This window comes from Erithacus rubecula, assembly GCF_903797595.1.
Source record: "Erithacus rubecula genome assembly, chromosome: 6".
Classification (NCBI taxonomy): Eukaryota; Metazoa; Chordata; class Aves; order Passeriformes; family Muscicapidae; genus Erithacus; species Erithacus rubecula.
This window is the reverse complement of record NC_136688.1, coordinates 37,411,410-37,426,018: the sequence shown is the minus strand read 5'-3', so window position 1 is coordinate 37,426,018 and position 14,609 is coordinate 37,411,410. Positions and strand designations below refer to the sequence as shown.

Sequence of the window (14,609 nt, the reverse complement as noted above, 5' to 3'; positions counted from 1 at the left end):
ATAATCTGTCATAAAGCAAGTCCAATGCTAAAAATGCTTACAAATAGCATAGAGAGTAAAATGGACATCATCCTTATGACAACCATCAAAGTCATGTTTTGTCTGTGTCTTGAACACCAGCACAAATCTGGTTTCATCTTAGTAAAAACACTGCAGAGCTGGAAAAAACAGATTAGTATGACAAGGCCAATTAAAACACATGAGACAGATCCTTTAAATGAGACTAGGGGTTCTCTTGGGAAAAGAAAAGTGGAGGAAATGATGCCAAATATGCAAAATCACATGTGACATGTAAACAATATGAACAGGGATTGGTCCCTCACCATTTCTCTCATACAAAAAGTAGGTGATAGTGAATGCATACAGCTGGTTCACAACAGAAAAGGAAGTATTTCTTCACTCAATGCATCATTAACTGCATAAAACCTTGTGAAAAAAAATAAGTAGATACCGACAATTTAAATAGATTAAAACACAGATCATGAAAAAATACAAAGAAACCACCTCTGGCTTAGAAAGCCTCTAACTAACAAATTGCTGGGACATCAGTTGGGGGAGTGGTCACTAGTGCTGGCCTGACTTGCTAGGTATCTTCTATTTGCTATTGCAAAAGGCAGTCTTTGGGCTTTGGTCTAGCACAGCATGGTAGTCCTTACATTTTTGTCTTTATTCCTTCCTCACTAACTTCTCAGAGCAGAAATGGTTCAATAGCACTGACAGCTCAGGAGATCTTGTCATCCACCTTGTGCACAAGGCTCAGTGAGGACAGTAGGACAAAGAGCTGTTGAGTCACCCAAAGAACTGAGCAGCAGCACACGGGAGATGGTGAAGGGGCTGGAATCTGGGGGGTGCAATCCTCTGGTTTGGAAGCATTAAAATTTCTTCCCACTGAGTAGGTTGGGGGAGAGGTTCCAGACTCACTGGCTATCTTAGGATTGACCAAAGGTCAAAAAGGAGCACTTCAGAAGTTTATAGAAGTGACTTGGGTAAATGTGGCTTGGAGGGATGCTACTTATCTCCCTGCAAGAGGTTAGGTTTGGTGAACTGAAACTAGGAGGGGCTTAGGTCTGCAGATGAAGAAAGTTTAACATTTAAGTGTTTGAAAGAAAAAACAGACATTAAAATGTGTCTCTCTACACCTAAAATTAAAATTTAATTTTCTTCAAACAGACTGCACTATCACAACATCTGTACAAGGAAGCATTAAGAGGTAAGACCATGAAACAACATTAAACACAAAGCAAAGCAGACAAATAGAAGCCTTAGGAGCTACATCCACCTTGCCTGAGTTGGCTGGTCCAGAGGAGAGACTAAAGCCCATCTGGCTGCTGAGATTATTGAATTTGGGGTGCTCAGAGATTACAGCTGCTTTCTCGAGCAGGATATGAGGACCAATGACTGTTCATACAGGGAGATGGTTGTGTCACAAAACATAACTCCAAGTACAACTCTCACATATCTGCAAGGTCTATAATGTCTGTGTACACCCAGCCTCCAGTTTCTCCCCTCCCTGTAAGATTCTATACTTCAGCCTTTAAGTTCTTCATGGGTACAAAAAGCTGAGGATTGACACTTTGGACTCAAACCCAACCTGGATGGTACTCCTGCACTGCAGAGCAACCAGAGGTCTAGATGAAGCAGACAAAAAGTCTTGTAGGAAAGGGATGAGAAGAACACTGAAAAGGTGAATTTTTAATTTTAAAGGTGCTTTATGAAATCTGAGAGCTTTGCCTTATATGAAAGGAAAGTGACTAAAAAAATACAGGAAACTTTCTCCACTGTCTGAGTTACTGTGCAATGTCACAAGGCTTTCATGTTGCAATTTTTTAAGCTGTACTTCTAGTGAAACCTAAATGTAAATTTATTTTTAATGTACACTGAAAAGGCCATGTACTAGCAGAAGCTATTCAACTGTTGTATAAAGCTATACATTATCCTGCCCTTTGATGTAGCAACAGTTACTACCTGCAATTCAATGGGCTATGAGTAAGGAGGAAAAAATATCCAGTATACCAGGGGAGATACTTGAATGCCAACCTACTTTATCAATTAATATTTAACATACAAATACTGGACTATTTGCAGTCCCACAAATAAAATAAGGAATTTAAATTTTGAAGCTGCTTTGCAGCATTTTGAAACTGAAGCTGCAGTATTTAAAAAAAGACCATGCTGTGCCTTGCAGCAGACTATACTAACTCTGATGAGGACAGAATGTCAAATAAGCATCCACATAATTCTTCACAATATACAGTGCCACAATGCATTGCTTAAAACAACTACATGTTTGCAGTGAAAACATTTTAACAAATCACAGGAACTCAGCAGCAAAGTAGTTAAACATTTATGATTTGATTTTTATCTCAGCCTGGAATGTCGCTGGAGTGTCCCACTTCTAACAACTGTTTTGCTAAGTTAAGGCTTCAGTGTTTACCACAGTGCTGAATGAAGCAGCCTGGTCACCAGATGTGAAAGCTTCCTTAGACTACAGCTTTCAATCAGATCCGGTCCTAATGGTCCCTGCTCCAACCTTCTTCCTCAGCGTCCACCAGCCTTTCCAACCTGAGAGGGGGCAGGGGAGAGGGAGAGGAGAGAAAAAAAAAAGGAAGCTAATGTTAGGAATGTTCTGGCTGAAAGAGACAGTGTTTGCACTGAACCAAGCTGTCCTGGTGGTGGTCACGCTCAGAAACAAAGCACTACTGTAAAAGACAGACATTAAGGGAAAATGCAGACAACTTGTGAAAAACTTTTAACCTACAAACCAACCCATCTGCAGTCAGTGATATATATCAACTCACTTCTCCTTTGTAGTGCATGAAGTATCTGAGGTCCCTGTATGGAATTAACACAAAACTCAGTGCAGCAGTCCTATACACTTTGGTGTAAGCAGGACAATAAATTTTTGCACTTTTAAAAATATGAGCTGTCCATGGCTCTTGTTAAATGTAGCACTTAATTATTGTTTCCCCTTAGAAATATCTTACTCCTTATCCAACAGATACTTTTACTATCCAGTGGATAAATTTATGTCTGATGTGTTTTATGTAAAACTTGTTCAAAATACTCAAGAAGTCAAGCTTCTGAGGATGTGGATGAGGATTTTTGAAGGTGGCCTGCATGATTCTAGTGTCAATACAACTATAGAAAAATTAACAGTCTAAATAAGTAGGACAGACAGCTGCCCAATCCTCTTAGTTTTAAGGTGCAGGCACTATAAACATGTTCAGAATCTCACTGGCTTAATTTGATCTTTCTTTTGTTAAAGTATGTAGACAAATGTAAAGGACTAAATTTGTCCATCATTTTGCATCTACACACATTTATCTTCAGCATTCCAAAAATCATGCATTCAAGTTATTTCTTCAATTTGTCTGTATTTTATGGCATTCTTCAATGAAAGCTCTCCCACAAATAAACTATCTGTATAAAAGCAGACACTGTGTGTAGCAGAACACTTTCAGAGTCATGTGCAGAATATTATACACACAGCTTCCACAATGGATAAACAGAGCTGCAAGTTCAAATAGCTGTATTCATTGTTACAAAGTTGACCATATTTTTCTTATCTTGAAAGACAATAAAAAAATATTATACAACATGAGAAATGCAGATAGGAAATAAAAATAACACAACTTTATCAAAATTGCAAAATGCATTTTATCTCCTGAATGCATTAGTAATTTCAGTGCACGTAAACTAGTCAACATGGATTCATTGCCACAAGTCATGACTAATGTGCTTGGTATGTATTGAAACTCTCTTGTTTTCCAGGAACCACCAAGCACGGTGAAGCTACACCTTTCATTGTACTCACCAGGTGACTTAATTCCTGAAATGAGATTAAGAATTCACCACCCAAATGTAATCATCAGACACCACGAAAAGTATGTGAAAAGTTCAGCTCATTCTAGCTGTTCCACAGGGACTCTGAGGGAATGAATGCACAGGTAAAAAACTGCTGCTTAAGTATTCCTCTCCCTTCAGTTTTCCAATTGCCACTTCTCCTTCTTAACCAACTAGTGCATTTTCCCCTGGTTTTGTAAAATAACATCTCCTGCACTTTGTCTCTATAGAGGCAGCACCCAAACAGCCATAACTCAGTGCTGTCAGTCCATGCAAGTATAAAGTCAGGGATTTCACAAGTTATTTGCTCCTGCAAGTTTTCTCACATGGATACATCAATGTTTTCTGAGTTCTAAGAATTTTAACTGAGTTACTGATAGGTCACAGTTTTGTCAGCCTCTCTTATTGGGCAGTTTCCCTGTTACATCTGTTGTCAGTGCATGTGCAATTTCAGAAATCAATGGCAGATTAGTTCTCTTTCAATAGCGTGTGTATTCAGAAGCACAGCAGCTTTCTCAGCCATTTTAACTCTTGCTGGAGGTCTCTTCCACACTAGCACCCTCTCTAATGTACTTCAGAGACATTAAAGCACTGGAGAAACATTTCAAACTGTTTGGAAAAACAGAAGGTTTGGGCTGAAAATTGTTTTTCTGGGAGACAGCATAAAACCTGTAAAATCTGAGATCATGGCTTATTTAAATCACTGTTCAGTTAAAAAAAATATTGTGTGGCTTATACAAGGCCAAGGGGGGTGGGGATGACCTCAGTAATTGAGGCTCCTTTTGGGGAAACACAAGCTGGATGTCACAGCTTACACACTGTCCTACAACTGGGCTTAGATGTGCACCACTCTGTGACCAAGCAATGGCACTGCACACCAGAGCAGAACAAGCCAGAGAAGAGCTGCCCATGTTTGAAGAGAAATACCACTGGGATGAAAGTAGCTGTCTTCTGTTTAACCTTGAAACTGTCAGGCTTCATTGAAAATAATGAGGCTTAACAATCATAGTTTCTGCTTTTCAAATGAATGATGACTGAAATCATCAAAATGAGATATTCCTCACCAAATACAAACCATGCAGAGCTTATTTGCCTTTGTTTCAGTCATATGTGAATTTGCAAATTTATTTTTTCTTTATCAGAGAGAAAAAAGGTAGCAGTGGATTAAGATATTGTACTTTTGAAAGAGATTTAAGCAACAATTTAAAAGAGAAATTTTAACAGCTATTTATAAGGTAAAATAACAGAGGGCAAAATTTACCCCTACACAGACACAGGACCCAATATACCAGTGAAATCCCACTTAAGCCTACAAAATAATGCCATGCACTGAATCAGTGCTTAATAACTCTTGATACAGGCCTCAGGGGGCTTTTTGGAATGATAATCCTGGACTCTTTGTTCACCAAGGGCCCAACTCTGCCATCCCAACTCACACTCAGCAACATTTTCTTTGTGAGTAATAAAAGGCAGCTGAAAAGGCCACTGGTGGCAGAGAGGTGGGACCTGCCAGGGTGAGGGTGGCAGAGCCAGCCCTTGCTGATAAGGCTCTGTGCCCAGACCAGGGGGATACTGCAGGAAGCTCCCTGAGCACTTCAATGTGGAAAACTGCTCTAGTATTTGTGACCTCAGGATCAAAGGCAACTTAAACACAAGAATGGAAGGTGCTGGGAACTAGTCTCAAAGTTTGCAGGATTTTATTCAAAATAGGGAAGACATGGAGAAAGCAACTTCTGTGACTTCGCGTAATTTCACCAAATTTTACTTAACTAAAAGCAGCATTGACTACATTTGATTGTATTCTAAGACTAATTCTAATTCATTCTAACATTATAACAAATGACATTTGTCTTTTTGCTTGTGAAGAGTTCTCACAGCATATGTTAAATGTGCAACATGACACTTCCTCCTGAGATGTAGGCAAGGACACTCACTGAATTTGAATCTCATGAAGCCACTGAATAAGTAATTTACAAAGTATTTGACCTCATATTTTAGATCAGACAGAAGCATGATATGGTGGGTGGGACTTTGTGATGTATTGCTGAGGGTCCAAATGTGCAAGGACAGACTCACACCTTTTGGAATGCTTTACAAAGCCTCCTAAGGGCTCAGTACCCATTCTCACAGATTTCAATTTCTTCCTTAGAAATTTTTGAAAACTGCAGTAGATGACCATCATTATTTCTTGGTTCTTCAAATACTTCTAGAAAATCTGTCTCTTAACAAATAAAGTCTCTTGACAAATGCCACATCAGCATTCTTTACACAATTATTTTATGCATGCATGCAAAGTGAATACAAAATGACACATAAATACAGGAAAAACTATGGATTCAGATGGATAAAACTTTGGTTTTATTTCTAATGATTTACATATATCCAAAAGTAAAAATGTCCAGTGCTTTTCATGATAGATGGAATTTGCACTGGTGAAAAACACAAAGATGATGGTTAGAAATACTCCTTATTGACTAAATACTTCTGTAATGCTCCCATGAAATGGAAAAATTAAATAAAACACACAAATTAGGAAAGGGACATCCAGCCCATGATTCTAATTAAGTTAGCAAAAGACACAATGTTAAGAGTCTTGAACTGCAGTGGCTTAATGTTTCCTCCACACAAATTTGGAATAAAGCAGTTCAATCTGTGTTCTATACAGAAAAAAAAAGAATTCCACAAGGGGTTTGCTGCTATGATATTCCAGGTTTAATTATGTCCTTTTAAACATGTTGCTAAGCTTTAAGAAGATCCTCATCTTTAGAGGAAAGCTGCTTGAACAGGATCATTACTAGGTGAATTTTCCCCAAGACAAATTCTCAACCATTCTCAACTTCTCTTCCAGTTATTTCAAACTGTGTTCCCTTGTCACTTATGCACACAGCAGTCAATGCCTGGATGGAGTGGATGTTGTTTTGTGGAGTTCTTACACAGATCCTGAATTGCTGGACAATCTGCTCTGACTTTTAGCAAAGCTTTACTCCTGTGTGTAAAAACAGCTTTGGTTTTAGACTTAGTGTCCATAAAGCAGACTTAAAATCCTAACTGACAGAGAAGTTTGCTCTGGGAGCCCAGAAGCTGAACAGAACTGTGCAAGTAGCAGTTACTACTACTCACTACTGCTCCCACTCATGCACACTTTTGGCTTGCTTCCCTCTTTCACATATTCTGCTGAAGAAGCCTAGCTCTAAGCTTGGGATCTGTAAAAACTCTGCAACTGGGTAAATCCACACATCCTTCCACACTGCTCCATCTCTGGCCAAAAGAACTCACCCCAAAGACAACAGTGGTCTTTACTGCCAAGTCATACAGCCATGGAGTGACCTTGCTGGGAACCATGCCCCAGAAACAGACAAAATGGACACTCAACTGACAGAAAGGGCACCCTTCAATCAGTCCATGTCCTAATCTGCAAAGCAATACATAGACTAGCCAAAAACAATGGTTTCTACCTGCAAATGGAGGAGTTAAGTGATAAAAACAAAATCATCCTGGATTTTGAAATGCTATATAAAGGCTTATAAACCTAAGATATAACCCTTGGTTATCTTTCCAGTAGATAAGATTAGGCTCAGGCTATGAAGATGGCCTTACTTGCATGATTTCTGGCTTCTTGTGGAATGTGTTTTGCTGACACTAATTCCCTTTACAAACTCAGCTTTTGAAAATGTATTAGATAAATAAAATGCATTGGACAAAAGCACTGCAAAAAGTTTAGCAGCAGAGTTCAGTCAATAGTTGTTTGATGAATGGTCATGCAAAAAAAAAATCACTTAATTTCATTTAGAATAAAATAACTCCCTTGCTTTCCCTCTCCTTTCCTTTACTCTTCCTCTCTGATAAACTTCATAGAATACTAAATGGATACTTGTTTTCAGGCATTTTGTGTCAATTCAAGGAAACAAATTACATAGAGAAGAGAGGCTGGTGTGATACTGGTCTTGTCCAGAAACCAGTCACTTGGATAGGATCATTTACTCAGGAGGCTGGAGCAAACTGGTTCAGCTCTGTAATCTGCACAAGGGAACTGGACCCCAGCTGCTTCCCTCTGAGGGGAACAGCACTGTGCTTACACTGAGTGTTGGGGTGGCTTGTTCTCAGTTTCAAAATGTGAGGCTGTTTTGATTGAATAAAGTACTAAAATATTCACTGCTTTGAATCCTGGTATCAAGTACATGACCTTGCAGTGCATGAACTACCTATGATGCTACACAGCCATCACCCTCTTACTTCTGGCTGATTCAGCAAATTCTAAATTATCCTAATTCCTCAATTTAGGTATTACTTTTGCCACCCAAAAACCCTTCCTTTTTAACAATAATTTTTTTTTATCATCTCAGTAAAAATCACTCTCCATTGAATTTAATGGTCTGTAACAATTCTTTCATAAACCATCACAGTGATAAAGACCACAAGTGGTTCCAATGCACAGGCTGCCTCTCTCTTTTTAACAAAGTTTCCTCCACATTTTTTTTGGATCAGAGTCTGGGTGTTTTTCTAAATGGCATGCTGGAGTCCAGCCATGGTTTTCTACCTGATGCTGAGTACAATTCAGTGCCCTCTGTCAGACAGGGGGCTGGACTGACTGGTATTAAGGTCCTTTCTGGTTTTAAAACAAATGTCTTAGAGACTGATTTAGCAGCATCAGTGAGCTCTAAACCATGGCACACCACAGTGTTGAATCTAATCACTATAGGCACTGCCACCAATTCCTGCCTGCCCAACACTGTTTGTAATGTCACTCCAAAAGGCATGTTCCATTAAATGTACAGGCCTTAAATTTGGCAGGGCAAACCATTTTGCCTCTGAAAAGCACAGTCACCAAACAAGCATTCCTATTAAATCCCTCTCAGCATTTTCTCAACTCAAAAGAGTAATTCTGTATATGATTAAACTTAGAAGCAAATACAGCCAGTTGGGCTCTTGACAGCAGACATATTTCAAAATAAACCTAGCTTACACAGGCCTTGGCTAAAATATTAAGCCTTTATCTGTGGTCCACAATAACTAATCTTGTCAAACTGTTTGCCCTCTACCTTCTGTTTGGAAGATTATGAGCTAGCTCACCATTACTATTCACCTTGTGCCATCACTAGCAGCAGGAAAAGTGAGCAGTAAACACAGTTGGTCTATTTTGACAGCATTTCCCTCTGCTTTGCATTGATGTAGATTATTACACATTACAGGATAATACAAAATCAGGACTTTGCTTCTACGCTGGATTTAATGCCACCTTGAGAAAGGTATCACTCCTTCACTTTCAAATGCTTGCTCAGGACAGCATACACTGATTGCCAAAAATAAATGAGCTTCTGAGAAAGAAAAATAAACCCTGAAACAACCATGCTGTATTTCAGAACATTGAAATTTATAACATATCATAAAGACCAGGCTCTTACTATTGGATAGACCATTCACATCTGAGCATATTAACAATAGCTGAAATAAAGAAGTCAAATGATACACATCAGACTATTTAATCAAATCTCCAAATTTCTCTTATTACTCCAGCTTGAATCTAACAGTTATATAGCAATTGTATGCAAAGTTTACTACTTATATTTGTGCCAGAAAAACCTTTTCTATGTGTTCTTCCATAAGCTTGAATTACTTTTAGCACTGGCAAGTACTGATTCCACAAAACTGGTGACACAGCCATTCTCCTTTCTTAGGATAAATCTTGACATAGGAACCTACTTCTTACAGTGTACCCCTCTACTTCCATGAAATTTGGGCTGATATGAGTAGGCAAGAGACTTCTGGATTTTCTTGCCAAATACTTCCTGGCAGTCTGTGTTGCCTGCTAGTAACTAGCAGTTTTACCTTATGCTAATATGCTTTCCCCACAGAAAGTATTCTGCCACAGTATTTATTCGTTAAAAGAGGGAAAAATACTAATTCTTAAAATTCCTGATGAGCAGTAGTCCTGCCCCTTGGTAATGATGTTTGGTATCATTACAGTGCCATGAATGATGGGCCATCTTATGTGTCTCTGAATGTTCCTCACATTCTTGAGAGCAATACAGTCTCTGGGTTCCTCATGTGCACAAACATAATAATAATAATAATAATAATAATAATAATAATAATAATAATAATAATAATAATAATAATAATAATAAAGTATTCCTCTGAATTAAAAAAAAAAAATCAGCCCAAAATAGAAATTGTTGAATACAGAGCTTCTCAGGTTGGGCTCTGAACAGTGTCTGGCAAAAGCTCACCAGGTTTTCTTATACTATATTCAACAGAAATATATTTCAGGAGATGAAAAAAAGGATCTCCTTTATAGAGGATTTTGGTTTGTTCTAAATCTCTTCAGGAAAATTTAAAAGCAATGTCAGAAATTGTTTATCTAAACCAAACAGCTCCAAATTTGCTCAAAATGAACAGTAAGGATTTATTTACAGATCTGCAGAGAATGGGGTTAATAAGAGACTCTAGAAGTTGAAAGCATCAGTCTGAAACCACCACATTATACCTTTCTGCATTTTAGACTTCTTGTAAAGCCAAGTCTGAACCTCTCAGCAGCCTATTCCAAGCAAGTCTCACCTCCTTCAGACGTGCTCTGGTCTAGTCCTGTTGACAATGAGTTTATACAATTGCAAATACTGATGTACTGGGTGCTGGTTTGGGTGGGGTAGAGATAATTTTCTTCTGGGTGGTATGGGGCTGTGTTCTGGATTTAATAAGGGTTAATAATACAGAGATGGTTTTGCTATTGCTGAGCAGGGCTTAGAGCCAAAGGCCTTTTCTGCTCTGTGTTCTGCCACCTCAAGGAGGAGGAGACACAGCTGGGATGGGTGATCCAAAGTGACCAAATGGATATTCCAGATCACACAACATCGTGCTCAGTATAAAAGGGAGCAGGAAGGAGGTGGGATATTCAGAGGGATGGAGTTTGTCTTCCCAAGCAGCTGTTCTGTGATGGGGCCCTGCTCTCCTGGAGAGGGTCGAACACCTGCCTGGGAATGAGTGAATTAATTCCTTGTTTTGTTTTGCTTGCATGTGCAGCTTTTTCTTTCCCTATGAACCTGTCTTTATCTCAACCCATGAGTTTTGCAGCTTTTACCCTTCCAAAACCAGTGGTGAGGGGTGAATGAGTAGCAGTGTGGGGCTCGGCTGCTGGCTGGGGTTAAACCCTGACAACTGCTCAGGCTGTTTCCCAAGTACATCCCATCAAAGCACAGCAAAAGCTCCTCTTCATATCATTAACAAGAAAGACAATGTGAACTTTCTTTTAGATTCCACAAGTATTTTAAAAACCCAACGCAGACTTGACAGCTCCAAGCAGCTCTCAATCCTGTTCCACCTCCCTGAGGTGCTTCCCCCTCTTGACCAAAATTAAACTGGAGCTCATGGAGAGAGGATTCCTTCCTATAAACCCATCATCAAACCCCTCCACATTAAAAATAAGTTTTACATAGGTTTGTTGTATTTTATCACGAAGTGATATTGCCCAAACTGGAATGTTGTTCACTGAGAGATCAAGTAGCAATGGAAACAGGTATGGATGTAGAAGGAAAGCATTTTACTAAGCTCTTACTAGTGATAAGTCCTTCATAAAGGACTCACACTGGTAGGTGAACTCCTTATCCCTTTGCTGATTTCAGGACAACTCACACTTGGTCATACTTCTGAAAAGTATTTATTGAAAAAAGGACACTCTTCCCTCAAAAAATCCGTGGACAAAACCTCTCTTCCTACTAATGTTTCCCTTGGTAGCAATTCTGCCTGGTGATGACATGAGTGGGATGGATTGTAGAAGAAAAGCCTATTAATTTCTGTTGATGAAAGTACAAAAATTTGTCTTTACATAGTCGCAAAATTATTCAAAGGCATAGAGCAAAATCTATAATGTTTTTTGTGTTGAGTGCACCACTTAGATATCCCTTTTATCTGATGTGCATATACTATATCCTTTAAATAATTTATGATTATTTTATCAGAGATTGGAATAGAAATTATGGAAATGTATATATTCTGAGGCCCAAAACAAATTGTTAAATAAAATAATTTTATTGTGCATATTTCAATACCTGTACAATACCTGCTGTGCCTTTCATTCAAAGGCTGAATTCTGGTACTTTCTATGAGCAGGAATTCCATGATCTGAAGCTAAAATGATAAAATTTGGTCCTAAAGATTTATTCCTTCCAATCTATATCCTTATGCCCAGATCACAGCTTAAATGTAGAATAGGAAAATTGAGCAACTTGCCAATAAAATAACAGTGGAGATTATGGGGTTAAAGCTGTTGTTGGCTCTCATAAATACAGTTGATGCTGCCCTTCTGCAAAATCTTGCCAAAAAAAAAAAAAAAGTTATGCAAAAATTTGACTATTAATTACTGGGCCAGTAGTAGTTCAGACACATGAACTGTAATTTTTTTTCTCAGATAATGAGTCCCTGGTTTAGTAAAGGTATACTTAATTTTGAGCAGTAGAAAAATTTAAATGGTTTCAAGTTTGCTTAAAATAAAATACTTTGTTGCCTTAGTCAGTTATTTCTTTTTGTTGTTGTTAAGAACTGTCCCAGCAATTCTCTGAAAGGTTATATGCAATTCAGTAGCTACAGAAAGTCTGGGCTTTCTTTTTGAGCTTCTGCATATACATTTACAGTATTCAATCTTTTGCATATGTTAAGAAACAGTATGAGTATTAACAGAAAGAACCGCAAATTTATTTTTATTCCTTCAGCCAAGCCACAAATAAATGACTCTTGCAAACAAACCAAATACTATTTAGTAACGGCAATGTAAATGCCATGGACTTATTTTATTTGGATATAAAATATTAAAGTAAATGAGTATTTGCTGTGACACTCTTTTTATCATCTTGGGGGAAAAAAAAAAAGCAAGCCTGAGAAAAAGTTTTCTTGCTATTCTTCAAGGAGCACTCAATCTGCTGTTCAAAGTTATTTAATAATTTGTCATAGAATAGTTAACTATAAGCTTACAAATACTGTGTCAGCATGCTTCTTCCTATTGGGCAAACAACTTCAAAATCTAATTTGTTTGTGTTATTGTCTTACTAAATATTAGTCTTTGCAAGTCTGGTTTACACCACTGCAGTTAACTATGCCAACATTCTGATTTTGTTCTGAAGTATTCCACAACAAGTTGATATTATACAATACAAGCCCAAGAGCTAGCTGATCCAGTTTACTGAGTGTATACTTAGTGTATTTTGCTACTGATAAATCAATAAAACCATGTTGTAATCTACAAACTTCCATCTCTCTGAAGCAGCTATAAGTAAACTGTAAATGAACACACAGGTCAAAAACTAGGATGCTGTGATTATGTTGACTCTGAAAACATTTGACTTTCATAGAATACATTTTAGTGTTTGAGAGAATGAAGTTCCAGCACTGCTTTTATTTTTGTGAAAGGCTGAGATGATAAATATTCAAATGACAATAAATATTTGTGTTTATATTGTAACTACCCATACTTTAACAAAACAATATCTGCACTGCAATCCACAATGTACAGAGGTTAAGTAAAAGTAAACCACAGCTACAAAAAGAAAATAAATACTTGACTTTGACTGTATGTGCAGTTTTGCATTCTTCATCCATGTGAAACTCCCTGCAACCAATGGGTATCTTGTCTGTGCAAAGAATGCAAAAAAGGCACTTTCCCTTTGATTGGGATTTTTTTGTCTTCATTCTGTTAAATGCATGATTGAGCATTGAGCACTGATGATAAACTGTCAAATGCTACAGGCCTCACTACAATTTATGGCACCCAAAATATCCAGGAGAAGGATATCCCATAATCTGCTCTGGCCATATCACACACTATAACTGTACGAGACTTTCAGCACTGATACCACAACCTGCTCTATTAAGGGCAGCCCCTTTCTTTCAGTGTCTTGCTCCAGGCTGTGCAGAAATCCTCAAGCTACCTTCTCTAAAACTAAGGCCACAAGTTTCTTTTAAGGTGATAAAGAACAGCAGTGCTACCAATTCTCCTTTTCAAGACAAGAACAAAAAACAATATTCAGTCAGAGCATTGAGCTAAGCTAAGGAAAACCTGGTTTTAACCCACATCTGCCAGTTCTCAGGGGAGCAGTACACACCAGAGTTGAAGACACTTCTCCAGTTTTCTTTCTGAAGCTGTGAATTTCTACAGAAGAAGCACACAAAATGCTATTAGACCTGAAGGTGTCATTCTGTGGGTGACAATCAAGGGTGCCCACCTGGAAAATGGGAGATATAAGTTCTGATACTGGTTTTGTATTTGTGTTCAAGAGGCATTGTATAAAACTGAAAAAAAACCCTAGAGGTAAGTGTCAGAAACAGATCTTGTTTCTCAGAGGTGTGTTCATCTCTGATCCAAGCCTGCACTATTATCTGTTACATGGTACTGCCTGAAAGCAAGGAACAGGGAGCATCCAGACAAGACCTGTGTGGCTAAAATGCCCCTCTGAGGTGCAGGAGATCTGAATCTCCTCAGATGGAGGAGATCACTCACATCCATCCTGTCACACCCTGGAGGAGAATCCCTGCTCCCATGCAACTACTTAGAAAACTAAGGGTGGGATGGGGGCAGATGCCACTTTTGAAAGAAATGTCTGAGGTCACACTGCTCTGCATGGATCTCTGAAACCAGCGTGCCTCGCTCTGTCTCAGCATGCACTTCTCCATTTAGGTTTCCAGGGAATCCAGGCAGAAAAGACAAAAAGTCAATTGTTTTATATTTTTTTTCAGTTAGAAGTTTTCTGCTTATGCTTATCCAAGTCCTTCTATCCCAAGTG

General features: G+C 38.4%; 1 protein-coding gene across 1 annotated transcript in view; it reads right to left on the bottom strand.

Annotated features, from left to right (window-relative positions):
- Nucleotides 1-1,134: 1,134 nt before the first annotated feature.
- MIPOL1 (mirror-image polydactyly 1) overlaps nt 1,135-14,609 on the bottom strand; it is a 178,926-nt gene continuing 165,451 nt past the window's right edge. The window contains 2 exon segments of the mRNA XM_079307676.1: nt 1,135-2,543; nt 2,545-2,562. Coding sequence (XP_079163802.1) covers nt 2,495-2,543; nt 2,545-2,562 — 67 coding nt within the window. The 3' untranslated portion in view covers nt 1,135-2,494.